Here is a 27,179-nt window from a genome sequence, read left to right as displayed (position 1 = left end):
CGAAGGAGACTCGACTATTTAGGAAACGTATCTAGAAAATTTATTCATTAAGCTCGTGTCATCTTTTCGGTAAAATCGATCGATTTTATGCATCTTCATGCATCCACGTTTACACGATAAAGTTTCGCGGTCGACAGTGAGAAATTGGGTCGGTTAACTAGAAATGAATGACATCGAAGCAGGCTAGAAGGTCACGTGGGCTGCTCCATTTCAATTCCATTGCAACATAATCACGCACACGTTTCGAGCCTAGGCATACACACTTGTTTAATAGCTTCAACGGTGGCGTAAGACACGCGTTCGATTTATCGTAACGCACATTTAGACCAAAGATCTTTGTTGATTGATCTCGCTTTTTTCTTCTTCTTTTTTTTTTTTTTTCACAGATGTTTCGCCTTGTATATAAATTCTTGAAATCGAAGGAGGGACAGAATAAGAAGAGATACGCGAGTCTTTAAAACGCGTCGTCGATGCCATTTATACTTTGACTCGTACTCTGCTCGAAGTGACGATACATCAAATTGACTTAGATTCCCTTAATCAAAGGCACTGGTATCTGTAACGCTGTTAATTATTCAGCACGCGAGAGTTAGGTCACAGGCTGTTTATCGATTGGATTTTTAACTAGCTCGGTCGCCGTACACACGCCGAGTTTCTAATCGTCGTATTAGCGTTCTAATATAGTTCACGCTGTAGGAATTATGATTTCTTTTCTGGATGGAGCTGCGTTTAAATGCATCTAACTATCGTATCGAATTAAAATTACATAATTGGCATGTTTCGTTCGAAATGAATGTCACGCCCGTTATTTATTCGTTATTAACTTAAAAAAAAGATCGCATTCTTCACGAGTACAAACTTTAAAATCGGCTTACGTAACAACGAAGAGTAATAATCACCAGATCATCCATCATTGACCGTGTTTGAGTTGTCCAACAAGACGATCGCTCTGCACGATCATCGATTAGACCAAAAAGAATTCAAATACTATCTCAAAGTGATGATACTTTCCACTTCTACGAGCATTCTTTTTTTTTCTAAAAAAAGGAAAAAAAAGAAGACTCAATTTTCGAAAACCGTTTTTTGCAACCTTGACTTGTTCACGCTATTCAGATCACGCGCAACCATCCTTGACCATGATTCCAAAAGAACTGTTGGACAATTGCGCAACGAACAGTGCTAAGCGATCGAAGGAGATCCGTTCGTGATCGCGAAATCGCGAGCACGAAGGGAGTCAGGCTCCTCGAAACTCGCGTGTTCCTCGAACGATTCGAGGAACGTTGAACCGCTCGTTCGCCGCGATTACATAATCATAGACCAACCGGGATTGAATCGTCGCCTCGATCGATGATCCATCGATCAACCGTGACCGGGGCGATTCGTTTCGCGATGCTGGCTACGCGTTTAATCATTCCCTCTGGTGTACAATGGACGGTACTTTAATCGGGTAAGATGGTATGGACGTACCATTCGAGACTGCTCGATTAATTAGGCGGCCTCGAGTGACACGCCGCTGCCTCGCCGTTTAATTAATCGATTACCAAGTGTCCCTCGTTCGATTCTCCTACGATCTGCGCGACCACGAATTTTTTTATAGATAAATTTACACTTGAGTTCTCTAACAAGAGAGAAGTAGGAATCTTTATGGAGATATTTGTTTGAAAATTGTTTTTGAAAGATATCTTGGGGATGAAGGAAATGTCGAAGGCAAGAGTAAATGAAAGTAAAAGGGAGAATCTTGATAAATTTTTTGGAAGGATCGATCGCAAATCTAAATGTCAATCAGAATTAAATCTCGTCGAAGAATTCTCGCGCAGATGCTTCGTAATAAATTGAAATGAAACGTTGGGTCGGTGGAAAACGTCATTTTTATCGAACGTCGGTACAAGAAAGGTTTCTTGCTGGCTGGAGGCGTTTACTCGGAGGGACGCTGGGATGCAAATGCATGATCGATCGGTGATTTAATCAAAGAAAAAATGTCGGTCGCCCGAGGTGGCCGGTTTATTAGCGGCGACAGCGTCCAAACAGCTTTTGCCTTTCGTAACGACTTTTGTCTGGCACCGGATCACCGACGAATAATTGCGTAATATCGTTTCCCTCCCCCCCCCCCCATTCTTAATCAACATCGATCCATCTCTCGTCCTTTTCCCTTCCATTTCATTTCTCCTTTCTTGTTTAACTTTAGTTTATTTCCATTTTTTTTTTTTTTTTTTTTATCTAACTCATCGCAATTTCTGAGAACACCAGTGTCGTAACGCTGGTTTTCCAAATTTGTCGATCGCTTCATATTTGGCGGCGGAAAGGGTCGTTGGAGCGAAAGTTGGATCGTATCGCGACTCCCCTGGGCTTTCTTCCTCGGTTGAAAAAGTCCTCCGACGAGGAAAAGATTCACCTCGAACGAGTGAACTCGATCCCATTTTCACTTTTTCTCTCCCTTCTGCTGCCATCCGATACGGTGACAAGGCGAGTGTTGATCATGCGTGGCGTGAAACGACTCTCTTGCGACACTTCGCCGCTTATGTATCCCGCGTGGAAACCTCGATCCGAATCGAAGGACGAGGATCCACGATTGCGATCCATCTTTCCAATTCCTTTTACATATTTCTTTACTTTTTATCCAAGTATAGGTGTTGCGCGGACGGTTGGAAAATTCTTTTGAATTCGAACGATGAGGATCTACAATTATGATTCATCTTTCGAATTCCTTTGGATATTTTATTTTTTTTTTTTTTTCATCCAAGTTTCGTTTTGCGCGAATGGTTGCAAAAATTCTTTTGAATTTGAAAGGACGAGGATCCATTGCGATCCATCTTTCGAATTCCTTTATATATTTTTTTTTCTTTTCATCTACAGTGTCATCTTGTGTGGATGATTGGAAAATTCTTTTGAATTTGAAGGATCCACAATTATGATTCATCTTTCGAATTCCTTTAGATTCTTTTTTTTTTTTTTTTCATCCAAATATCATCTTGCGTGAAAATACTTTTGAATTATTTTTCCTCTTTTCGGAGGAGAAATATTTTTACAAGATTAAATTACAGAAAAATTTAATCGATTTACGTAAGATAATTGGAAAATTTTGTTTCTTTCGAATATTCTCCGTTTAATGGATAATTATTCGTAATTCGTAAGGAATCCTCGATTCGTGCGAAGCCCGATTATCCCAAATTCCGCGTAAAATCAGCTCTTTTTTCCACGAATAATTGGAAACGGTGATTCGGCCTCGGGACTAAATCGAGTTAACGTCTCGCGAATCGCACGCCGCCATTCGCAGATTTTCTGACACTTGATAATGCGATCGGCAATTATAACAAGCCCGGTAAACCTGGTCACGGTCGAAGCTGCTTCTAATCGAATTATATTTCTTCCAGCTTCGAAATCTAACGTAACGCGTACGTAAGAAGAAGAAGAAGAAGAAGAAAAAAATTCGAGAGTACGAGAGTCGACGTGTTAACTTTTCCTGTCAAGTTTGACATTGAAGCGCAAATATTCTTCCGTCGTGCTCTCGATTTCGTGACCGCAAAATATTCATTGGAAAGCTAAGTTTTTCCTTCCTTCCAAACGTGTTTCTCGAATGGTTGGTCTTCGTGTCATTGGTTTTCTTCAGCGAGGGAGAGGGGGAAGGAGAGAAAGACGAAGGCAAGAGTAAAAGAAACGGAAAATTAAGCGTTAAAACGGCTCGCGTTGAGCCAGTTTCGTGTCTGTTTTGATCGACGCTTCAACGACCTCGCTCTCAATGCGCGATGCACATGCACTTCGGTCTCCTCCAGCAATTGCATGATCATTTCCCATTGGTCGCTGCGGCGAGCTCGATTTATGGTGAACTATTATTCCTGTTTGATCGTTTCCACTCTTGATTTCTCCTTTTATTTTCACGCTTTCTGCCACGCTCTCGTACATTCCCTCTGCCACGAGTAACAGCATCGAGAATGCGATAAAGATAAAAATTCGAATCGATCTTTCCTTCTTTTCTTTTTCTTTCTTTAAAACTCTTAAAACGAACGGAACGAAATTTTGTGTTACGACATTCGATTAAAGAATATCTCAATTTTTCTCGTTGAAAGAATATTTTGATATTTTTCTCGTTCAGGAAATTCAAAACTGTTTTTGTTTCTCCCTTTTTTTCAAAATGTAATTTCGAGAAATTGCCCGAAATCGAATTTGAAATTGCGCGTGACGCGAGTTCGTGACGCAAGTGAAGTAAATCAATACATTTGGTGGAAATATCGGGCGCACGTTGCACGGCTCGTGTTCACTTTTCGAAATCGTTAATCCACCGGTCGAAAATGATCGAAGGTACCGGTAACGCGAGACGCTGCGCCTAATATCATTTTACAACATCTCTGTACACTGCATGATTCCTGGACATGTTTCGCAATATTGTGTTTATGAAACAGAACCCACTACTAAATTTGTAAATAATGGATATGCACGCAGAATGGCAATCTTGCTTAATCTCACTTTACTCGAGATTTCCACGGATGGATTCGTGGAATTACAGATTCTAAACCGAAGAATATTTAAAAGAACGACATACTTGTTGTTTTAACGTAATAATATATCCAAAAAAAAAAAAAAAAAGAAAATTTAATTCAACAAATTTGTCAATCAGGTTCATACTTTTCTTCCCTTTTAATATCTCGTGTTCAAACCAATTTTCATTAGCGCGATTCTCTATTAAAATTCGAAAACAGAAGCGGAGAGAACATTTTTCTTTTTCTTCATCCTCAATATTTCCTAATACGTCAGGATGGTGAACTCTGAAAATTCGAAATACGAAAATTTGAGCGAAAGGGAAGATGGAAGGGAAAAAGGAACTCGAGGCAAATAATTATCGGCGCAAAGTTTCGAGGGCGTCCCGGCAAACCGGTCGCAGGAATCCAATTGCGACGGAATCGGATTTACGTAACGCGGTGAACGCGCGAAACCATAGAGACGACCATCGGCGACTAGCTGCGTTCGCATCTGGCCGGTTCTCCAATTTCAAGGCCGAGTTACGTAAAAGAGTTTACGCGACGCGGAGGCCGCGGAATCCCGGAGAACGCGAACCGTTCGAGGATTCCGTGACAGTTGATCCGACGAGGCGAGGTTGCTCGATTCACCATCCGACCGAATTTTTCGATCAGCAATGTATTTGTATTTTGAGATGCAAGACTTTTGCACTTATATTATCACACTCGAGAGAGAAATATTTTAGAATTTATGTATTATAAAGTTTCGTAGGTTTAAGAATTTTGGTAATTGCAATATGATCGTTTTAGAATAAATAAAATGAGTTATCGTAGTTAGATAGAACAATAGAAGAATGTTTGTTAAAAATGGATTTAAAAATAGAATTTATTTTCTTCTCTGCTAGTAAGTTATAATTTTTTAATATAAAATATGCTGAATACCGGTTCAATTATAAATTAGAATTTTGGTGAAAAAAAGAAAAGGTCGCTCGACATTGTGATTTTGGTCGAATATATTTAAAAGGAAAAGTGAGATTTTTCAATTAAAACCAGTGACTGGTATTTACTTTTTCGAATATACACCCTCCCCTCCTGTTGAAACGTTAAATACGCCTCGATGAGCGCAACATCGTCACTGAATCAACAAATAAACGAGACCTCCATTTTCACGGAACATCACAGGAACCTCCAATTATTCCAGCATCGTTACTCTTTTAATAAATAATTCAACAATACAATACAAAGTATCAAAAAAAAAAAAAAAAAAAAAAAGGGAGGGGACAGGAAGAAAAATTGAACCATTCGTATTAATAAACTACACAGATGACAAAAATAAATATAGAATAAAAAAAAAAAAAAAGAAGCGATGGAGCGAGGAGAAAATCGGGCACGTTTCATCGCGATACGCTTGAAAATAAATATTTTTCCCCGGCCGTTCGCACGCGTGCCGAGTTTTAAAATTCCGCCTTTCACGGGAGCATCGAATAAACAGCGGACGGGAAAATATTTCGACGAATATATATATCACGGGCGAACGATTCGTGCGAAATATCATTTCGTATCGCTCGCAGATCTGCGCTGAATTAATGCGGCGCACCAATGTGATATTCGTGATATCGTCGCGAGAAAGTTTCGACGAAAATAAATTTTTACGTTTTCCGCTTGCCCTGATCGAAATGGGGGAGCGCTTCGGATAACCATCGCGCTCGCGACATTTTTTTCCCCCCTCCCGCCGTGAGAACGTTTCGAGGGGATGATAATGGACGGTTGAGATCGACGGTTGATCGGGAATTGAATTGAACGATTTTGAAAAAAAAAAAAGAAGAGGATAAATCAATTGTGTGAAACGTCGGTGTTGAAAAATGAATTTAAAATATAGACATCGAAAAGAATGGTTTTTTTTCTAATAAAATGAATCTATAAATTTTTGAAAATCCATCTCGAAACGAAATCTGATAGTTAAAGGCAACGGAATTGCAGCGAAGTCGAAAGTTGATTCTCCTTACCGTTTTTATCTACGCACCTAGATAGATCCTAGAGCTTGGACGATTATCATCGCGAGCCCCTAAAACTAGAAATGAAAAGAACGTTCAGGCATAATTTTTATTCAGCAGCTTTTTTTATTGTTTTAATTATAAAGAAGTAACAAAGAATAATAATTTCATGATATTACCATACTTTCTCTCTCTTCGTCGTTCGCTCTCGCACACTCTCCCTAAACACGCTCTCTCTCTCTCTCTCTACGAGCAATTCTCTCGCTCTCTCCCTTTCATTCTTCCACGCTCTCTCTCTCTCTCTGTTCTCTATGTATTTATGTATCCATATTATTTAATAGATATACTCATTCACGTATTGAATATCGTGGCAAATATATAGATAAAGGTTTCATCTAACGTTCACACGTCGTGGATTTAGCGACCGTGCAACGGAGACGCGTCTCTCCCTCCTCTCTTCCATTTTCGATCGTCACACCCCGCGACCCTACAGACTTCCATCGCCAATTTTTCATCGTTCTTCGACCCATTTATCATCCACGATAAATGGGTCGTCGAACGAACACCTCCCTTCTCCTTCCTTTTCCTCCTCCTCTTCTTCTTCTTTTTTTCTTCGATTTTCTCCAACCAAGAACTAGCCAACGAAACCGAACGAAAGCGTGGTCGAGAGAGCAGAGAGTGGGGAGGCGGGAAGCGGAAGTCTATCGAAGACTCGCGGGGATGCGATCGGTGGTCGCGTGTCGAACGAGGCGGTGCACTCGGAAAGTGTCCATCTCGAAACGACACTTTTCCAACTGCTCTCCTAATCACTCGATAAACGTCGCGACTAACCGCACATCGATTCGCGGAGACGAGTCGCCGGGTCTCGGAAGGAAACCGGAATTCGGGCCCGGAGAAAACGGATTAGGCTTGGTCGTTCCTCTCTTTCTCGAGACTCGATTTCTTTCTTTGGTCAAAGGATCTTTTTCTTCCCCGAGATTCCTCGTGGAAAACGTCTCGTTCGCCGCTTTCGTCCGTCTATCTCGTCAAACGTTCGTAAATCGCAACAAGTTTTCTTCACAAGCAAAGTGGAGGATCGCGAACAGTAGTTGGAGGACGTGCTTCGTCTCGAGGTCTGTATAAAATTTCTATAAAAGTTCTGAAACTAGTCTAAACAGGTAGATTCTATTCTGCGTTGTTGTATCAAAACGAATAAAGAAGGGCCTTCCAACTGGTATTCGTTCGAAGCCCTCTTCCACGTTTCTCGCGATCCTCTCGTCGATCGCGAATAATCGGACCGGACTTTTGCCGACATCACCGAGCTTTTCATCACCGATCTCGATGGGAAGGCAAACGGAAAATCCGAACGAAACTTTTCTCGAAAGAAACGATATTTTTATTTTTTTATTTAGTAGGTTTTTTTTTTAGTGAAATCGAGTCTCGCCATTTGTCAAACGTTTCAAAGAGATCGACGCGCTTCGAAGGAATTACATCGGCTACCATCAAACGGCTTCAATGCCTTACGTACGTTTTTTATGCTTCGTCTTCATTCCAGCATCCTCTATACTTCTTACTATTAAAATTTTGCATTTCTTCACAGAGGAAGAAAACAAAACCGAAAACCTTCGGGAGAAAACATAATAATAATATTTTTATTCTCGCTAAATCGATCGATCTTGAAGCGATACATAAACGTGTCTTCTTGTTAATTTATCAAAGACAAGGAGACAGATCTAGGATAATATATATCTTTATCTTTCGTCGAGAAGAAACGCACATCGACTCAACAAGCGTCGCGCGAATCGTTTCGATCCCTCGGAAGAGCCTTCCTCCGTGATGTAAGTTTCGTTGCCACGTTTTCCGGTTTCCATCGACGACCGCGCGCGTCCGCTCTCTTCAACTAATAAAAACTCGACAACATTGAACTATATCGAGAATTATCGCCTAGACTACAAAATTCCAACAACTAATGGCGCCTCCTATCGAAGAAACTAATGTGTACTAATACCAGGCGCCCTCCCCTTGACCTCACCGACGCCATCCTGGATCTCCTCTCTTCGATCCTCCCGATCTCGTTTCGTCGATGAAGAGATCATTCGGTCCGATACCGCACCCTCCCGAACGTGTTAAATTATCTATTTATCGATCTCCGAGGGCAGAGTCCAAACGAGCGCCCCTCTTCCGTCGGATTTACGGTCCAATTCTACAATTAGATTTACGCTCTTTCCTCCATTCCTTTATATAGAAATATTTTATATTTACTTAGATTCTTTCTTTAATTTATTCTAATAATTCAACGATATATATCTTTCTTCTCTAATATCCTATTCGAACGATTAATCAAAATATACCTGAGTAAAATGTTTCCTTCTATCCAATTTTACAGAATGGAGTATAGAAATAAATCCTCCTAAGGTTTACAATATCAAAATTTCGATTAACCATTAATAAAATATTCTCTCGCCTCGCCTCTTAATAAATCATGTATAGCAATAAACATGGTTTTCTTTTTAACTCGTTCATTCGTTCGTAATAATAACCGAAAAATAATATCGCGCCCCAAATCGCGGATGGATTTGATCCCGAAACTTTCGGTGCTCAGCGATTCGAAATATCACGACTCGAGAGACCATTTCACCCTTTTCTCGAGAGTATCACCAGAGGAACCGGACTCTGCCCAAAATTGTCGAGACAGGTGGCGACACGAGTTGAATCGACCGAGGTCCAAGCGGGGATTCGATCCAGGAAGCGAGTTTGATCGGCACCACCCTCGTCCACCGTACTTGCACGAGAAACAATATCGTATAAGAAAGAACACACCCTCGAGAAACGAAAAATTCCCTCCGCCACCGCATGCACTCACGCACGCACGAAACAGGCAAACAATCGGGAAACGTTCTCTCATTTTCTCCTCGCCCTCGCCTTTATTATTACCCACTCGCTCTTAACTTGTACGCGTGAAACGAAATTTTCTTGAAACTTTTCTGTGACGGATCTCCGCAGAAGAAGCCACTGAACGATGGAGACAACACCACGAACAACAACAGCGCTAATTCGAATAATCCAGTTCGAAATATCGGTCGATCGACAGTGTCGAGAAGGATGATCGTTTCGAATCATTCTAAGCTGCATCCTCAACGAAGCGAACAAAATGGAAACTTCTTCGTGTTCCAGATTTCTTAGAAAAAATATTTTCTACATTTTCTCGCCGAGTAAGAAAGTAACAATCTTTCTTACGACCGATGACAAAAATAAAATTCAAATATACCATAAACTCTGATTACGTGTTTCGGTGTGGACAAAATATTTCAATAATTTATTCAAGTATCTTCTAGAATACGAAAGGATAAGGAAAGATTGCACAGGTCGTAACACTTCAGTGAGAACGCAGCTTTACGCGAGAGGTCGCCATTTGCAACGTGCAGAGACCTCTAGACGTTTTCAAGAGCTCTCGATCGAAGCTTTCGTAAAAAAATCCGCGATCTAATTGTCTCTTAATTTTTTTTTTTTCCTATCGATTCCGTCGACACCGAGATACTCGTTCGGAATCGACGGTGTATTCTCCGTTTTTTCTATAAAATTATAAAAAATCCACCGTATCTCTCCTCCTCTTCTCGAGTCGACTCTCCTGAATTTGTTCATCCCTCCTCGACCGGTGATCGTAGTGATCGGCGTAGCGAGTTCGTGAACGCGTCTCACGGCCGGAAGCGCGTGTCGCTTCCGTTCGCCAGCCAAGCGCACGGTGCTCTTAATTAATAAACCTAACAACACGCCGCTGCTTCTCTCGGCTTTACTAAATACGACTAAACTGGTTGTTGCGAGGTTTCCACTGTTGTCGCATAGTCCGTACTCTTTCGAGGCGATCGTGCTACGCCTTTCCTCTTTCTCCTCCTATTCTTTCTCATTTTTTTTTCTCCCTCTCTCCCTATTCTATCTCTCTTCGTGGAAGAAAAGAAACACTTGGCTGCACATGCCTCCGTTTCCATGGACGCGCGCGACAAACGAGTGGTACACGAAAACAAGGTCGACAATATGCGATACAATATCTCTCAAATTCATAGCAATAATAATAGTAATAATAATAATAATAATAATAATATTAATAAGAATAATCATTTTTATAAGAGTAATAAGAATAACGATAATATTACAGTAGTAATAGTAGTAATAAACAAAGCATTTGACAAGCTGCAGAATACAATACAAAGGTACAAATAATAGGGAACAAAAAAATCATCATCATCATCATCATCATCTCAGGACTCTGTTATGTGTCACGAATTAACATAATATGTATTGTGAGATTGTGTATGTCTTCTCTGTATGTGTGTTTGTGTACACGTTTTGTTCCTTCACGAACAGGCTGCATACAGGCGCATTGTATATTATTTATTTATTTTTTTTTCTTTTTACGCACGCGTCTTTTACGCTTTTTTCTTTGTTTCTTTTTTTTTTTTTAAATCTTTTTTCTATTTTTTTTCCTTTTATCCATTAAACGAACAGCATCTTTTCTGGCGCCGCTCTCGATCAACGAAAGGACGATTTTTTGATCAACGATCGATTTAAGTATCGTCAGTGTTATCAATGCGTCACGAGATTTTCATCCCCATTTTTCCCTTTTTCCCTCACACTTTCCCTTAACGCACTCTTTCTCGCTCTTTCACTCTTTCTACTCACGGCATCCTTCCACTCCTCAATAATTTCTATCCTTTCTTCTTCTTCTTCTTCTTCTTCTTCTCTCTCCAACGTTCTTTCTCTCACTCGTCCTTTCTCTCCGTATCTCCCTTTTTTTCGTACGCACAAACACTGTTCCGCTTTTTGTCTCGTATGCTTTGATATTTATATATATGTATATATATATATAAAAATACAAAAAATAATTTACAAAATGATATTATAAGTATATTTTACACGCGAGTTTCATTTTTGTCTCACACTTGACTGTTTTTTGGTTTTTCTCTTTATCCCTTTCGTCCACTCTCCCTCGTTTCAGCCGGTGTGTTACTTGTCGGATTGTTCGTGTGTGTTAGCGCGTGTTTAATATGTGTACATGCCTGCGTGTATGCTATGTGTGTGTGTATATATATATATATGTTTCGTTCCATTTTTCTCTCACCCTCTCTCGTTTCATAATTCGCTAATTTCTTTTTTTCTTTTTCTTCCTCTTCTTCACTTTTTTCGGGTCGAGAGGATGACCCGGATATTTGAAAAATTTCAAGAAACGCTTCTTTCAAATCTTTCTTTCTCACTCGTACACTCATTCTCCTCTCTGTTCCAACCCTCTTCACCCTGATGTTTAATTCAGAACAAGCAACACGCCGAAAAACTCTGACTTTTCACCTCACCCATTGTTTTTTTCTTAGATTTTTTCGCTATTTTTTTTTTTTTTTTTTTTTTTTTGCTCTTTTGGTTTGTCTCCTCGTTAAACAAAATATAATAGCAGTGTATGTATATAATATATATATATATATGTATGTATGTATGTATAATTTTCTCATAAGTATGTTCTATACATATATATTTATACTTTTATATATATGCACGTATCTTCTATATATATATATATATATATATATTAATAACTCATTCGTGGATCGTAAGAGATATAGAAAACAAATCCGTTACAACAGGATAATCACTGTAACTGTAATTATATCAAACCACTTATATTATTAACAAAAATATATATATATATATATAATGATATATATTATCAGAAGGAGCGAAGCACGCTGATATAATCAAATATGTCATACAAAAAAAAAGGACAAAAACAACAATAACAAACTATCAAAAAGAGAAAAAAAGAATAAAAGAATTAAAATAAAAGGTAAAAGAACAAAAAGGAGGAAAAAAATATATATGTGTGTATATATATATATATATATATATATATATATATATATACACATATATATGCATAATTGATTCGTGAAAAGGGTCATCTTAACATCTAAAAAAATAATGGCGAACATCGCTGATCGTTTTCACGTTGATCGTTTCTCGAAAAATTAACATCAAGTTGTTCGATAAGGGATCTCCTTTTTTTTTTGTTGACGATCTTTGTTAACGATCGGCGTCGTTCGCGCAATAGATCCATCTGGATGGATCGTCGAATCGACGGTAAGAAAAAAAACGTTCTTATATAGCTTACTTAACGCACACTTAATAAAGATAAAACGGTTCTCGTACAAAAATAAAGGAACAAAATCTAAAGCCAACAGAAAATACATCTCGATTACAATAATAATATAATCAATATTAATAATAATATATTAATAATAATAATAATAATAATAATAATAAAATAATAAAATCGTAATAATAATAAAAAAAAGGAGAAAAAGTAGTATGAAAGAAACAACGGTAGCGGTTGAAAATGGTACCTATATACAGATATACATATATAGGCGCACAGTGTCTCGCTATTTGTCTCGCTTGCACGCATCCTCAACACTTGCTCACCCACTTTGTTCGTTCTTTCTCTCTCTCCCATACATGCATACACATACACGTTTCATCATTCGCACGTGCACACGTATATCACTCGTCGCATCGTCTCTCGTTCTCACATTCGATTCCGAGTGTACACGGATCACGATGAAAAAGTATTAAAACGACGATAAACGCGGAAAAAAAGAACGTAGGCGCGCACGCGTGTAAACAAACCGTGCTCAGCGAACAGAACGAAAAGGAAAACGTCGCGTCACGGAAGGGGTCGAGAAACAAGAGACACCCATCCACGTATGCATCGAGAACCGAGAAACAACTGCTCAGCCTCTGGAAATTTTCGTTTCTCCACGCACACTGGTTTTCAACAGTCCCTCGAATCATCGTCTAAGCACTGTTCTCAGATATATATATATATATATATATATATATATATATATATGATTATATTTCGATCGGAAAATTCACGCGATTCGCAATCTTTTCACACGCACGTTTTATATCTTTCGCTCAAAATTTCAAGCTCTCTCACTCTCTCTCTCTCTCTCTCTCTCTCTCTCTCTCTCTCTCTCTCCTTCTTTCTTTCACTCCCTTCCTTTCGCACTATTGTTTCTTTTCCTCGTTTTCTCCGCCGCTTGTTTCATCCCTCTCTCTTGCTACGTACGAAACGATGAAGACTGGGGCCTGGGGTGGGGCTTCGGAGAAGGGGTATTTCGTAACAGTTACATTTAGGATGCACTTACACGAGTAACATAGTTGCTTGTTTTTTTGGTTTTTCTTTACCGTTTCGACACCGAGAGTGTGACTTGGGTGGGGTACAAAAAGGTTTTTCTTTCTTTCTCTCCTTCTCTTTCGCAGATCTCTCCGTCCCTGCCCGGAGAACGCGGCCTTCGAGTCAACATGGCGCGTCCTCCGGTCCCGCAATCGAGGGCTGATCCCGCCACTTCCGGTCTTCGACAACGGTCTAAACGACATTTTCTTTTACGTTGTGTGTCTGTTGCCAATTCGTCTTGTTTCTCGTTACGATTCACATTCGTTTTTGGCGGTGTTCGTTCGTCGACGGTCGCTGCGATCTTGTTGAGGATCGGAAGTCGACGGGTCGGCCTTCTTCGCCACGCTGTAATCGAGATACAGCCCTACGCGGTATGTGTGTGTATATATAATATATATATAATATATATAATATATAATTATATATGTATATAGTTTACATTCAGCAAGTAGTTAAAGTATTGAAAAATATATATGTAATTAATTACAAATCTAATGATCATCCTCTTGTTAATTCATTATTTGGTAGAATAATCGATAGGTTTTTTTTTTTTTTTTTGGGTCTTTCTTTGTGTTTCTCCGTGTGTCGTGTGCGTGTGTGTGTATGTAGTAGTAGTAGTAGTAGTAGTAGTAGTAGTAGAAGTAGTGTCTCTGCTGTCTGTGTGTGCGCGTGAGTGTGTAGCTTCGAGTGTGTCCGATACACAAAACGCATATTTAATATTGTTCGCTTCCATTCAGCTTTCATTTTGCTTTACTCTTGCTGCTTTTCTTTTTTTTTTTCTTTTTTTTTCTTTTTTCATTTTTCAACATGAAACGGCTTTCTCTTTTCAACTGTGCCTGGAGATCGTATCACACTTGCTCACTTCCGCTCTGACACGCGAGTCTCGCATCATTTTGTTCTTCGAATCGTTCTCCCTCTTTACATTCTTCTTTTTTCCTTTTTCCTTCTTTTTCCCATCCAACTTTCGACAACGAACAAAAACTTTCGAGAACGAATCGATGATACATCGTCTCGAGTTGTTTCGAATTTTTCTCTGTTCCATTTTTTTCCTTTTTCTCACACGCGCCAGAGCCTCGCACAATTTCTTTCTCTCCCTCACTCTCTTTCCCTCACTTTCCCCTCTATAAATGTATGAATATATATTATATCTAATATTGCAGTGTTCGGTTATCGCTATGACATTAGTTACGTTACCACGATTACTTGTTTCTCCATTTACGGTTAAAAAGACAATATCGATCGCTATAGTTTATAGACACATGATACTTTAAAGAGACAGATTTACCGTTTGTTTACGTCGTCACGTTACTCACGTGTTTATTAATTATTAGTTACTTTTTTTATTCTTTTTTTCATATTACTTCTTGTGTGTCGTGTACCCGAGTTACTTCGAACGGTTATTCAGCTGTGTGTTCGTGTACGGTATATGCGTGTCAGTGTGTGTGTGTGTGTTCGTGTCCGTGTGTGTATTTATCCTTAACCACTCGTCGTCATTTTTTTTTTTTTATTCGTTAACGAATACATCCATTACAGATTATGGAAAACTATGCTTAATTTTTTTTTCTTTTTGTTTTTTTTTTTGTTTCCTTGCTTACAAAGTGTTTCATTACAATCGTATTGTAATCGTATAATACTATATGTTTATCTTTTTGTATGTATCTCAATGTATGCTCTATATCTCGTTCCTCTCTCTCTCTTTCTATCCTTCTCCTCCTCCTTCCTTTCTTTTTCTTTCTCTTTCTCTCTTCGTTCGTTCTTTCTTTTTCTTTTTTTTTCCCTTTTTTTTTCTTTTTTTTTTTTTTAGTTTTGCTAGAAGAGTATACATCGTGTACGTGTGTTTGATTCTTCGCTGAGCTGAGCCTCTCGTCTCAAGCCGAGATCCACATTTGATTCGCAACTCATTGCAACACTTGCTCCAACTTCCCTTCTTACTGTTCCTCTCTCGCCATTCCTATTTCTGATCGGATCGTTGAAGAAAAAAAAAAAAAAAAAAAAAGGCCTCGAGACATCTAAAATGAACGGCCAAAGCGCGACGAGGATCGTCGTGTTGGATCTTGTTCGAGGACGAATCGAGGATTTCGTTTCGTCGCGGACATTCGATTCGTTCGATGATTACAAAGATTAGATTAGAAAAATAATCCAGGCGCGAGGAGAGCTCTCTCTTTCTCGAGGCTCGATCGAAAATTGTTTCTTTTTTTTTCTTTCTTTCTTTTTTTCTTTTTTTCTATCTAGCGAGGATCAACGATCCGAATATATCGAGAAAGTGGCCCGGGAACTGGGTCACCTTACACCGATGGACGTCTTCCGCCACGTACCAACCCTCGAAAGTCCTTACTCCTCCCTTCTCTCCCTCGACTCACCACTCAATTCAATCGATTTCTTTCGCTCTACCTTTCTCTCTTTCTCTCTCTCCAATCTCTCTCCCTCTTTCTCTCTTTAACAATAGCAGGTACTAGCATAGCTACCACAGTCGTACGTATCGTTAATAGTTACAATTAAGTTTAGATATTACTATAAAGGGTACTGTTCTCCCACCTTGTCCCCTCTCGCCTCTGTTCCCCGCGATTTTTCCTCTTCCACCCACTTCCTCCTACCCTTATTAGTTCCGCGGTTAAAAAACACTTGTTTTTTTAGCACCCCCTCGCGCGGCCACCACAACTGCCGAATCGCTCGACAGTTTTTTAAGATTCGTCAAGATTTTCGAGGAAGAAGCCTCGACACGGCATCGTTTCTCTCCATTCTTCTCTTAAGGAGAGTCTCTTAACTTGTATCGAAGGAACTTTCTTCTCTCAGGGAGAATTCTCCGTCCGGGTTTCTGAAATTTTCGAATTCTCTTCAGAACACCGAACGAGTTATCCTTATCCCTCGACAAAATTTACCGCATCCGCGTCGAAGAAATCCGTTTTCGTTTTATCCAAAATTAGGAGAAAATTTCGTTCGACTGGAGAAAAAAAAAAGCGAGCAAAGACGTCGAGGATCGGTTGTGCCGGTCGATCGATACGCTCTCGGATCCGTGACGGAACGACCGCAGGAAGCTGGTTGCTCGGCGTCGATCATACAAAACTTGCTATATAAAAATCCGTACGAAAGAACGACGACGAAAGTTCACGCCTAAAAATTATACTACTTGTATACACTTACACGATACAAAGTTCACGCTAAAGTTCTTTTTTTTTTTTTTCTTTTTTCGAAACTAGTCTAAGAGAGGACCGAGCGGATCGATCGACGCGAAACACGATCTTCTTCTTCTTCTTCGTCTTTTTCTTTTTCTTACTTTGCGCGCGAGCAATTCGACAATCCATGACCGCGTTTATTCCGTACGTTTGTCCCACGACGACAAGATTAAACACTTTTTTTTAATACTTTTAGCACCTAGTGCCCGGCCCGCGGCTCGCGGCACCTCCGCCATTGTTGCTGTCGCAGCTTCTCGCGATTGCTCGACGGACGAAGCCGACCGTGACCCGATCTGACAAGCCGATGATCAAATAAGGAGAGGTTATGATTCATCCGTGCTATGCTCGGAGACTGGATCTTGGATTTGAAGCCCGAGGTCGAGCGTGGAGCGACGTAAGAGAGCGATCTTTTTCTTTAAAACCGACTTTATATATATTTATATGTTTCGAGCAAGTTCGAGTTTAAATTCGTGGTAAATGAATTTTGTTTACTTGTGAAAAAAAACTACCAAGCGTAACTTTAAACTCAAATGTTTTTGTTAGAGAGCTAAGATAATTTTAATTCTTTCCCCACGGATCGATAAATATTCATAGAATTACAACGACAACAATCGCGAAGCCCCCGAACTATATTGCACTTCGATATATTGCACACGTTGGAAAAATAAAATGAATATTTGAATCCTGATACATAGCTCCAGGCAAAATTTTCTTGAACGGATCGACGCCCGGAGGCGTGTTCGAGGTCACGAGCACGGTCGCATCTCCGGCCGTCGAGGACAGTAACAGCGGCCTTTAATAACGTAATCATCTAATTAATCTCGCGAACGCGAACCGGCTGGTTGCTCGCTGCTCCAAACCCTCTTCACCGTCGCGGCTTTGTTTCCCTTTCGACGCGCCCTTTGTCCATCATCTTTGAACATCGTTGGACCAGGACTCCACCAACCACGCTAGTTCGAATAACTCCTAGAAAATGGCTCCTGTCAATGGGATCGAATAGATTAGAAACAGGAATTTAAGGAGATGAAAACAGGAAAATTAGGAAAGTTCGCGCGTTCGATCACAATTTTGAGAATGTTGCCCCGTTATGGACGAATCTAACGTCATTCGATTGTTCCGTTACGCGATAAAATAGGTTAGGTCGCGTCGAAAGAAAATCTTACAAGGGAAACGAACGGACTACGATAACCGAAAGCGTCGACCATGGTCGAGAACAAGTTCTTTTTAAGCTCAAATATTTTTTTTAAGCCCGTATAACGATCGCTTCTCGTTGACCGTTCTTCTCAAAGTTTTTTTTTTTTTTTTCGTTTCTTCCTCTTCAATACGACGGTCGACTCTAACGCCACGGTGCGCTCACGGCCGTGAAGAGAAACTCCGGTTCCCTTGGCGGGGCAGCGACGCAACGCGGCCATATTCCCGTTCGCGCCACCACTACTTTTCTTCCCTTTTTCTATTCTCTTTCTCTCTCTCTCTCTCTCTCTCTCTTTCTCCTCTCCTTTGCTTCTTCGCTTTTTTCAATTTTTTTTTTCTCTCCTACGTTCTACTGCATTTATTATAAAAATAAAATGTAAAATCGTACCGAGGACGAGTTTTCCGAACGGTATGGAACCGCGAGCACCATCTGCGACTCGATCGAGAAAGAATCCCACCGGCAGCCGTGTTACATATATAATATATATCATCGTCCTCTTCGCTTTTCTAACACCGCCACATTTTCAAAGATCGTCCTTCTTCTTCCTCTTCGATTCGGTCGTCGGTTTTTCCCCTCCCCCCGAATCGGACAAATGTGCGTAAGAGGAATAATCTAGCAGAAGATGCGTCACGATTAAACAGCTTTCCCGGATGTTCGTTCGTCGACGCTTCGACAGACCGGATACTGGTAGTCCCTACACCGTTTCGCGACAACCCGCGAAGTGAGTGCATATTTTGAATATAATACATAGGCTCTACAGATATATTCAATATCAATTCTCCGACTATACCAGTGAAAAAATAAATTATTACACGTTGGTAATATCTGTGTGTACGTGTTGGTGAAGTCGTGCGCGATATTAAGTGTCCGCACACCCCGTTCTCAATGTGTCTTTGCCACGGACGCGTGATGCCTCCGTGTGTATGTGTGTTTGTGTGTGTGTGTATATATATATACATATATATGTATGCATACCTTCCATGTCTCTATATATATATATATATACTCGTATATACTCGTGATCGTGTCACCACGCCACCACCAGGCGGGGCGTTTCCGTGTGTTCACGTGGCAAATGTAGATACAATGTATATATGTATAAATATATATACATATATATATATGCATGTGTATATGTATATAGGTCGCCAGGTAAACGGTTGGGAGTGAGTGTGTCCGCTGCGTATGAATCTGGCCCGTGTGGAATTTTATGTACGCGTCGCGTACGAATTTGTACGTGTCTCTTGGCTCTTTCGCTGTCCCAGGTGTGGGCGCATGGCGCATCGTTCGATCTTTTCATCTTTCTCTCTCTTTCTCTCTCACTCTCTCCTTCCATCCTTCTTCAAGCATATCACGAATTGGTCTCTCTGTGATCTCTACGTAGAGTACGCGTCTTATATACACGCAATTCCATTTTTACGCAACCGTACGGTTATCTCAAGATTTATTCGTCTCAAGATGGCTGCCGACCAAATTAGTCTGAAACACAAGTGGTAGCCATTCGTCGAACGACAAACGCCATCGCGCAATCGGATCCATGGTGTCGGTGTTGTTGTTCCTGTTTTTCGGTTACAGAATGTTTAAGATACACGCGGCTTTTCTATATATATATATATATGTGTGTGTGTATGTTAGTCGGTCGCAAAGTTCGCGTTCGCGAGTACCGTCGCATCGAACAATCCCACCTCCTCTTCTTTCGTTCCTCCGCTTCTTCTCTCCTTCAGAACGCGTTCCACGCACGCTTCAGGCTCACCGAACACGAATCCCCCTATACACGCTCTATATAATCTCACTCTCGCTCTAACTCTCGTTCTCTCCCTCTTTCGTTCTCTTTCGTTCTCCCTCTTTCACGCTCGCTTCCTCTCTCTCTCTTTCTCTCTCTTTCACTTTCTCCACGTCCACGTCGCGCCGTCTTGATGCTCTCGCGCGCGTCGACCTCGGTGTTGTCCATCTTCCATCGCGTTCGTCCTCTTCCTCTCTCCCTGTCTCCCTGTTTCGCGCACGTTGTTCGCACGCGTAAGATCGAGCGGATCGCCATATTCGAGAGAGAGAGAGAGAGAGCGAGAGAGAGAGCACACCGCACAGCAACATCAGCACGCTCCCTCTGCGCACCGATTCTCTCTCTGTCTCTCTGTCCCTCCCGAAAGATCGGAGAAGAAATCGAACGAGAAGACAGGAGTCGATGAGCTTCAGGCGTCGTCGCGATGATCCGGCGATCCTCGAAGGGGCGGGGAGGGGGAGGGGGAGGGGGGCTGAGTCTATCGTTGCACTAGCAATGCAGAGCTACCGACCTTTGCCGCTTGTTGTTGTTGTTGTTGTTGTTGTTGTTGCTTGGACGCTCGTTTCGCCAGGAGAGAGACAGAGTGGGGGAACTCTATATAGCGTGGGGGTGAGTGAGCAGGAAGGTGAGCTCCGATCGGATGGTGCAAGCGAAATCTGGTTGTACTGGTTGTGTGTCTGTGTCTGTGTGTGTGTGTGTGTGTGTGTGTGTGTGTGTGTGTGTGTGTGTGTGTGTGTGTGTGTGTGTGTGTGTGTGATTACGTGTGTCAGGGTACGGAACCTAGACTCTGGACGACGAAGACGTCTCGACGCACGAATAGAGGCTGGAACGTGGCACCCGTTCACTCACGCTCGCACGGCCCGGCCTCTCATACTATCCTCCCCGTCTCCCCTTCCTGTCCTGTGAAGCAGCAGAGGATCAGACGCGACTCGAGCCGCTCGGTCTCCACTCGCGCGGGGTATTAGTTGGCTACGAGGAGGTGCTGGTACTGGCTGGCCGGGTACGGCGCCACTGAGCCAAGGCCAAAGTTGTTCAGCCCCTCGACGAGCGCTGTCTTGTCCTGCTGCTGCCCGGACCCGTTCACGTTGCTGTTCGTCGCCGCTGACCCGACCGGGCCCAGATTCCCGGCGCTCTGCGAGTTCCCGTTGCTGCCCGCCGCGTTGCTCGTTCCGTTCACGCTTCCACCGTAGAACTGGTGGCCGGCGATCGTGGTCGGGTCGAGATAGGACGACGGGAAGTTGACGCCTGTGTAGAGATCGGCGGACAGGTAGCCGCCGTGGCTGGACGAGTCGAAGATGTTGCGGTGGGGGAATTGGGGATGATAGGCGGCCGGCCCGTGCTGGAAGAAGTACGCGCTTGGATCCGTGTGCTGTTGCCCGCCACCCGCCACTATGCTTCCGGGCGAGAGGCTGCGGCTTCGGGGCGAGCTTTGCGACACGGGCAGCCCGCCCGCCGCGGCCGCTTGCTGCTGCTGCTGCTGTTGCTGCTGCTGTTGCTGCTGCTGCTGCTGCTGGTGCTGGTGGTGGTGGTGGTGGTGGATCTGTTGCTGCATGGCCCGCTGCTTGATGTAGTTCGAGAACTCGGTCGGGGACATTCTGAAAGCAACACGGTTACGTGCGGTTCATCTGTCTGCTGCTATTGCCAGTTTGCCATTGCGGTCGGGGGGCGATGGGAGGGGAGGAAGGCGATTGTTCGGTCGTGTATCTCAACCCTTTCGGTGTTAAGATTGCACTCGGGTATGCGGGCTAGGTTAACCATCCTAGCTGTGTGATCACTGCGTGGCGTGAGGCAAGTTCATCGGATGGAAATCGTACGTGTATGTGTCTTGGGAATTTGAAGGGTGAAAGGTAAAGGGGACCGTATCTCGGAGACCATTCCGTGTTATAAAGTTCGAAGCCAGTTTGACTTGGCTCGGTTTCGAACGGTGGTTCTGAAAAAACTTTTTCGTCTTTTCAAAATTTTCACGATTTTAACTCATTAAGGACCGAATACTGATATAATGCACGCAAAAGCTCAGTACACAAAATCAAAGAAAGAAAGAATGTTCACCATGGTGCTACAAATATCTTAATTCGACGGAGCGAAAGAAATAGCGACGAAAAAAATTTTACAATCCCTTGCGAATCCCCCTTTCATAACTCTCAATGTTAAAAGGCAGAGCTCAATAATTTAATCTGGCTGAAAATAAATTGCGCATCGGTTCTCAATGGATTAATATCGCGTGAGCGAATGCTTAACGTAAAATTGATCCATGATTTCCTACATCGTCTTCCTACTTCCTTACAATTACCTTCTCTCTCTTTACAAACACATCTCTAGAAAAACTGTGCACATCTCTAGAACCACCAACCTGTTCGCTCGTTTGCTGCTCGTCTTCAACTTGGTGCTTCCGAACTTGGTCTGCGCGAATGTGGCCGTGGTGAAGGTGAGCGGCGCCGTGGTTCGCGGGATGAATCCTGGAACGGGGCTGGGCGAGCCCTTGAACGAGGTGGTGATGGGGGTCGGCGACGGTGCCGACGAGGAACCGGATCCGTGGCCGCTCTGCTGGTTGTTCGACGACCCGTTGCTCGCGTTGCTGCCCAGCGAGCTTGGGAACGGGGACGTGGACTTGGGGCTAAGGCTGAGCCCGCCCAACGACGTGCCCACGGCCTCGATGGGCCTGAAGCACTGGGCCTCGGGGTTGAACGTCTTGGTCACCTCTCGGTCGGCCGAGCTCTCGTCGTGCGGGTCGCCCGTCTCCGAGTAGAGGATCTTGACCGCGTTCATCTCGCCGATGCGGTAGCTCACCTCACCGGGATCGACCCACACGGCCAACTCCGCTGGAAGGTTCTCCAAGATGTCCTGGATGGGCACGCCGCTCTCTTTCGCCGCCTTCTCCAGCACCGGGTCGACCGGGTCGCCCGTCTTCAAACATCTGAACGCCGATCCCTTGAAAGGCTTCTCGGGGTACCAGTGGCCCTTGAACTTGTCCTTGAGCGCCTTCTCCAGCTCCTCGCCGAAGATGTTCACCCGCCTTCGCGGCAGTTTGTTGTAGAGGTACGATATCACGAAGTTGAGCGCCACCTGCACCTCGATGTGCATCTTGCCCTTTGCTGGGAGAATCTTCGGGCTGTTGCTTGTCCTCGCAGCCGCGGAATAGTACTCAGCACCCTCGCACGATCGGCCGTCTTGCCGTCAACGACTCGCGACCCCTCGACCACGCGCCACTAGACGACACGGCCGTCCACTGTGCGGCGTCTAGGTGTTTGAGATTGGCCCGTTGTCCTCGTCTCGGTGGACAGATAGATCCCTCTGACTGCAACGTGAAATCGGAAATTTTTCGTTAGACGAGTTGTCGCTAATTAATTTACAATATATTAGATTTATAAAATTGGTAACTTTTTCCAATATATATTTCAAAAGAATTTCGAAAGAACGAGAGACAGACTTTATCGTCGTACGTAAAGTGTTTAATACCATTATATTAGATATTATATTCGGCCGCGTTCCAAAGAATTGAAAAGAGACTGCCTTTAACGAGTCTCGAACGAGGGGGGAAAAAGGTTGGTATAAAAATTCGCGAGCGACGCACAAAGAAAGAAGCACAGCCCTCTTCCATCGGCTGTGTCGAGTGGTTTTTCGACGAGTGGCGAAATCACATTAAAAGAGTGGAGTATCTTCGAAAGGCTTTCACCCCGGCTGGGCCCCGCGTTATCGGCTCCTTTTCACGATCGCGCATTGATACGGAACACCGCTTCCGGTTACTCGACCCACTCCTTCTCGCCCTCTGAACAGAGTCGAACGAGAGCCAATCGTTTCGTATTCGCATAATACCCTCTCCCTCCCACCCTTTCCCCGACAAAGCCCTCTTACCTGAATCCTCGTCCCTCTTTCTCGCTTTATCTGCCCGGAATAATTTGGAACTCGAACGGCGGCGTGAGAATTTTAACGATTGTTAAGATGGGAACATCTTCTTTGAACGTGGCTATGAAAACTATATTGAATACAGTCGCGACGAATAGAATGGAACTTCAATTGGACTTCAATCTCGTCCCCTAAGAGCAACAAGAACAACTATTCGAAATTTCGACTCTACGATCGTCCTATCCGAAACGTTCACGAGATTCACCCGTTCAAAGTTTCGTCCATTCGCGTGTCCACTTCCGACAAAAATGCTTAATGGGTGGAGAAGCACTCAGACGGCGTAACCGTTCTTCAAGATCCTCGTTTTCGGTCGAGCAGTCGGCTAAAAAGACGTCCGAGAAACTCGCAAAGAAGAGCGGTAAGTGCATCACCCGAACCGTCTTGCAACCCTCTTCGGTTAAGTTCGAGTGTTCGTCCACTGTGAAGCGCGGTGGAGCGCGTATCAAGAAGAATATTCAGCTGGTCGCGCGATTGACCGGCGAGACAAACGCCAATAAAAGGGATTGCAGTCACTGCCTTGGCCGAGTGGCCATCTTCCGCAACCGGCGTCTCGTCGCAATTGCGGAAGTTGCTCTCTGAACCCGAACGATATCGAGAGGGAAAGGACGCCCTTTCTTTTCCTAGCTCTCCTATCCTTTTGTGTTCGTTTCCCTCCCTTTGTCTCTCGTCAACGCGTCATGTCACTCTCTCTTCTTCTCTATCTTCTCTATCCACGTGTCTTTTGTCTCAAACACACGGTCGGTACACAGGTCGGTTCTATTATTCGTTCTTCGAGGATTGGTAGGTGAGGATCGAGGCTCTTAGGCACATCGTGTCCTTCGATTCCACGGTGATGGTCTCTTTCTCTTTTTCTCGGAAGAGAAAGAAGGAGAGAGTTGTAAAGAGTTCAGTGAACTGGCAGCCATTTTGTAAACGTGAGAGAACGTCGGTATGTACCGTTCCTCTTCTGTTCTGGGTCTTTTTTTAAGACTTAGTATAGAGTTATTTAATAATATTAAATTATAGTAATATCTATTAAATCATAATTTATTAAATTATAATAATTAATATTATTAATATCATTAATATTATTAATGTTATAAATTATAATAATATTATTAATAATGATATTTATATTTAATACTTTTTTATCTTAACTTTCGTATTTGTTTCTCTAGAATCAATCGATCCAAAGATGTTAAGATTAAAAATTATACGTATTTAAAATTACGAAGCATGTAATAGCCAGGTGAAAACGAATGGAACGCAAGTTAAAAAGGAGAAAAGAGAAGAGAAAAGAAAATTGTAGGTTAAATAATATTTGAATGGAAACGGTTAACTCGTTTCTCTCTTTCCAGTCTCGTCCTTCTGCAACAGCAACGTATACAGGGGCGAGTTCCGCCCCTTCCAGTCGAAACATAGAGCGGTAGACAACGCGTGGTATTTTTCAATTACGCGACTACACGCCGTCTTTTGCGGTCTCCGTGCGGCTCGTTCGCACACCCTGGCTGCGGTTTAAACGTGAAAAAAACGCCACCACCATGGTCGTTTTAACGGTGAATAAATAACCGGCGATGTTTGAATTTTCTGCCGGAAGTCGTGCCGCATCTAGCGTCGCGCGGTAAGTGGAATCGAAACGTTGGAGGGAAGATTAAACTATTTAATTTACGTTACGACGCTTGAATTTTTCATCCATCGTCCTTTTCCTCCATCATTCTATATCATCTCTCGAGCAATCTATATATTTGTCTAATTTTTTAAAATGATAAATTCGATTTGTTTTTGATCGAGAAAATTTTTCTAATTCGTTTGAAGAAATTTGAATAGGAATACTATAATTCGTTCGATTTGAATTTTGATGTCTCGTTTAGAAAAAGAACAAAAGAGCATGCTAGTATTATAGTTTTGCTTAAAGCGTATGCTCTGCTCTATAGAGGATTAATAGTGCGTGGATCAGTATGCGGATGAATCAAAGTTGAATAGGAAGTGAATGAATTGAACACATACACTTCATTCTCGGTTGGCATTGACGTTACAATTTAGGGTTTGTGCAACCTTTACACACCGCTACTTGTACAAATTAGCCGACTTGATTTATATAACTCGTTTACAATGCGCCGAGCCATTTTTGTTTCCGTTCTCATACTTGTTTCTTTTTAATTCTCATCGATCCTTCCCCTCCACTCCAACAGACATCCAACTCTATCTATTCTTTTGTAAATCAATTTCGGAAAAGTAAAATATTTTTTTTTACTTTGATCGAAAATTCGTTTCAAATATATATATCGTTTTGAAAGAAAAACTCACTTTTGTTTTAGAAAAATCTGTGAACAAGTCAACAAATATTTTAAAACCGTTTCATCAATCTTTTCACCAACGATAATTCCATCGCAAATCAATTTCCACTTCGAAATTGAAACACACAGGGTATTGAAATAACATTGTGCAACGCGATTGTAATTCCATTACAAGCAACGTAATAGCGCTTCAAAAAAAAAAAAAAAAGCTAAATCGATTTTTCCAGAATAATCCGACCGCCCTAAACGTTTTCGCCTCGAAAAATTAAAACGCATTCGCATTTCGATCGATCCGCTCGAAAATGACCAAAACCATCTCGAGAGTGGCCTTGTTTCGTTTCTCTTTCTATCTAAACGCCATCGCTCGAAACGACGCAGCAAAAGTTCATTCCTCAAGAGCCGTCGATACTTGCCAAGAGACGGAAGCTGAAATCGCCCTCCCCATCACCACCACCACTCTCGTCACCGTCCAAAAGGAAAATGTTTTCGTTCCAGCCAACTCCTCCTCGGGCGGTCGTTGCTGGATATGTAGGTTAACCCCGCTGCACCCTTTCTGCCTCTCCAGTAGTACTACACTACGACGACACGGGGTTGCCGGTGGTATTGATCCCACGACCAGGGTTGCCGGAAGGTTCTCAAGTTAAAAATACACGGCCTTACGGAGTCGCGCGGCTTTGCCAACCGTTTTCGTGCCCTCTCCTTTCGCGCACTGGATATTTTCTCTTACGGAGAGCTCCTCCAATAAAGGGAGAGAGAGGAGGAGGAGGAGGAGTTGAGGGACGATTAAAGGTGACTGATAATTATCGTCGAAGCGAGCCTCGTTGTCCAAGTTTCTCGCGACCTCGAGCGTTTTACCGACGCGGTCTCAACAACTTATTAAACAACCGCAACCCCTACTAATTAAGAGACAAGACACTCGTCCCGTGCCTGTGGCGGCAATTAAAAAAAAAAAGAAAAAAAAAACGAATCGAGTCCAGGGCTGAACGTGTGGAGAATTGTGGAGAATTTTAGGGAAGATGTGAATTTTTAGAAGGGTTTCTTTCTTCTTCTTCTTCTTCTTCTTTTTTTTTTTTCTTTTAATCAGATGGAAAAGAAGGTTACGAGGTATTTGTCATAATGTTGGAGGGGGTTGATAGTCTCTGCTGCCATCGAAGCGGAGCGGTGGCGTGAACGGGTATTTCGAGAAGAGTCGATGACGAGTGAAGGAAG

The 27,179-nt window shown here is 42.5% G+C and overlaps 1 protein-coding gene across 2 annotated transcripts in view; it reads right to left on the bottom strand.

Annotated features, from left to right (window-relative positions):
- Window positions 1–6,551: 6,551 nt before the first annotated feature.
- The window catches only part of LOC100871167 (uncharacterized), a 104,947-nt gene continuing 84,319 nt past the window's right edge, over window positions 6,552–27,179 (bottom strand). For both annotated transcript variants that reach the window (XM_086909658.1, XM_086909659.1), the window contains 2 exons: window positions 22,142–23,086; window positions 6,552–21,386 (listed from right to left, as the gene is read on the bottom strand). In XM_086909658.1, the coding sequence (XP_086765784.1) occupies window positions 20,753–21,386; window positions 22,142–22,872 (1,365 nt within the window). In that variant the 5' untranslated portion in view covers window positions 22,873–23,086 and the 3' untranslated portion in view covers window positions 6,552–20,752. The remainder of the gene's footprint in view (window positions 21,387–22,141; window positions 23,087–27,179) is intronic.

Source organism: Apis florea, unplaced genomic scaffold, assembly GCF_048593485.1.
Source record: "Apis florea isolate Af1SG1 unplaced genomic scaffold, ASM4859348v1 contig_3158_pilon, whole genome shotgun sequence".
Classification (NCBI taxonomy): Eukaryota; Metazoa; Arthropoda; class Insecta; order Hymenoptera; family Apidae; genus Apis; species Apis florea.
Note: the sequence above shows the minus strand (reverse complement) of the source record. Positions and strands in the feature narration are given on the sequence as shown.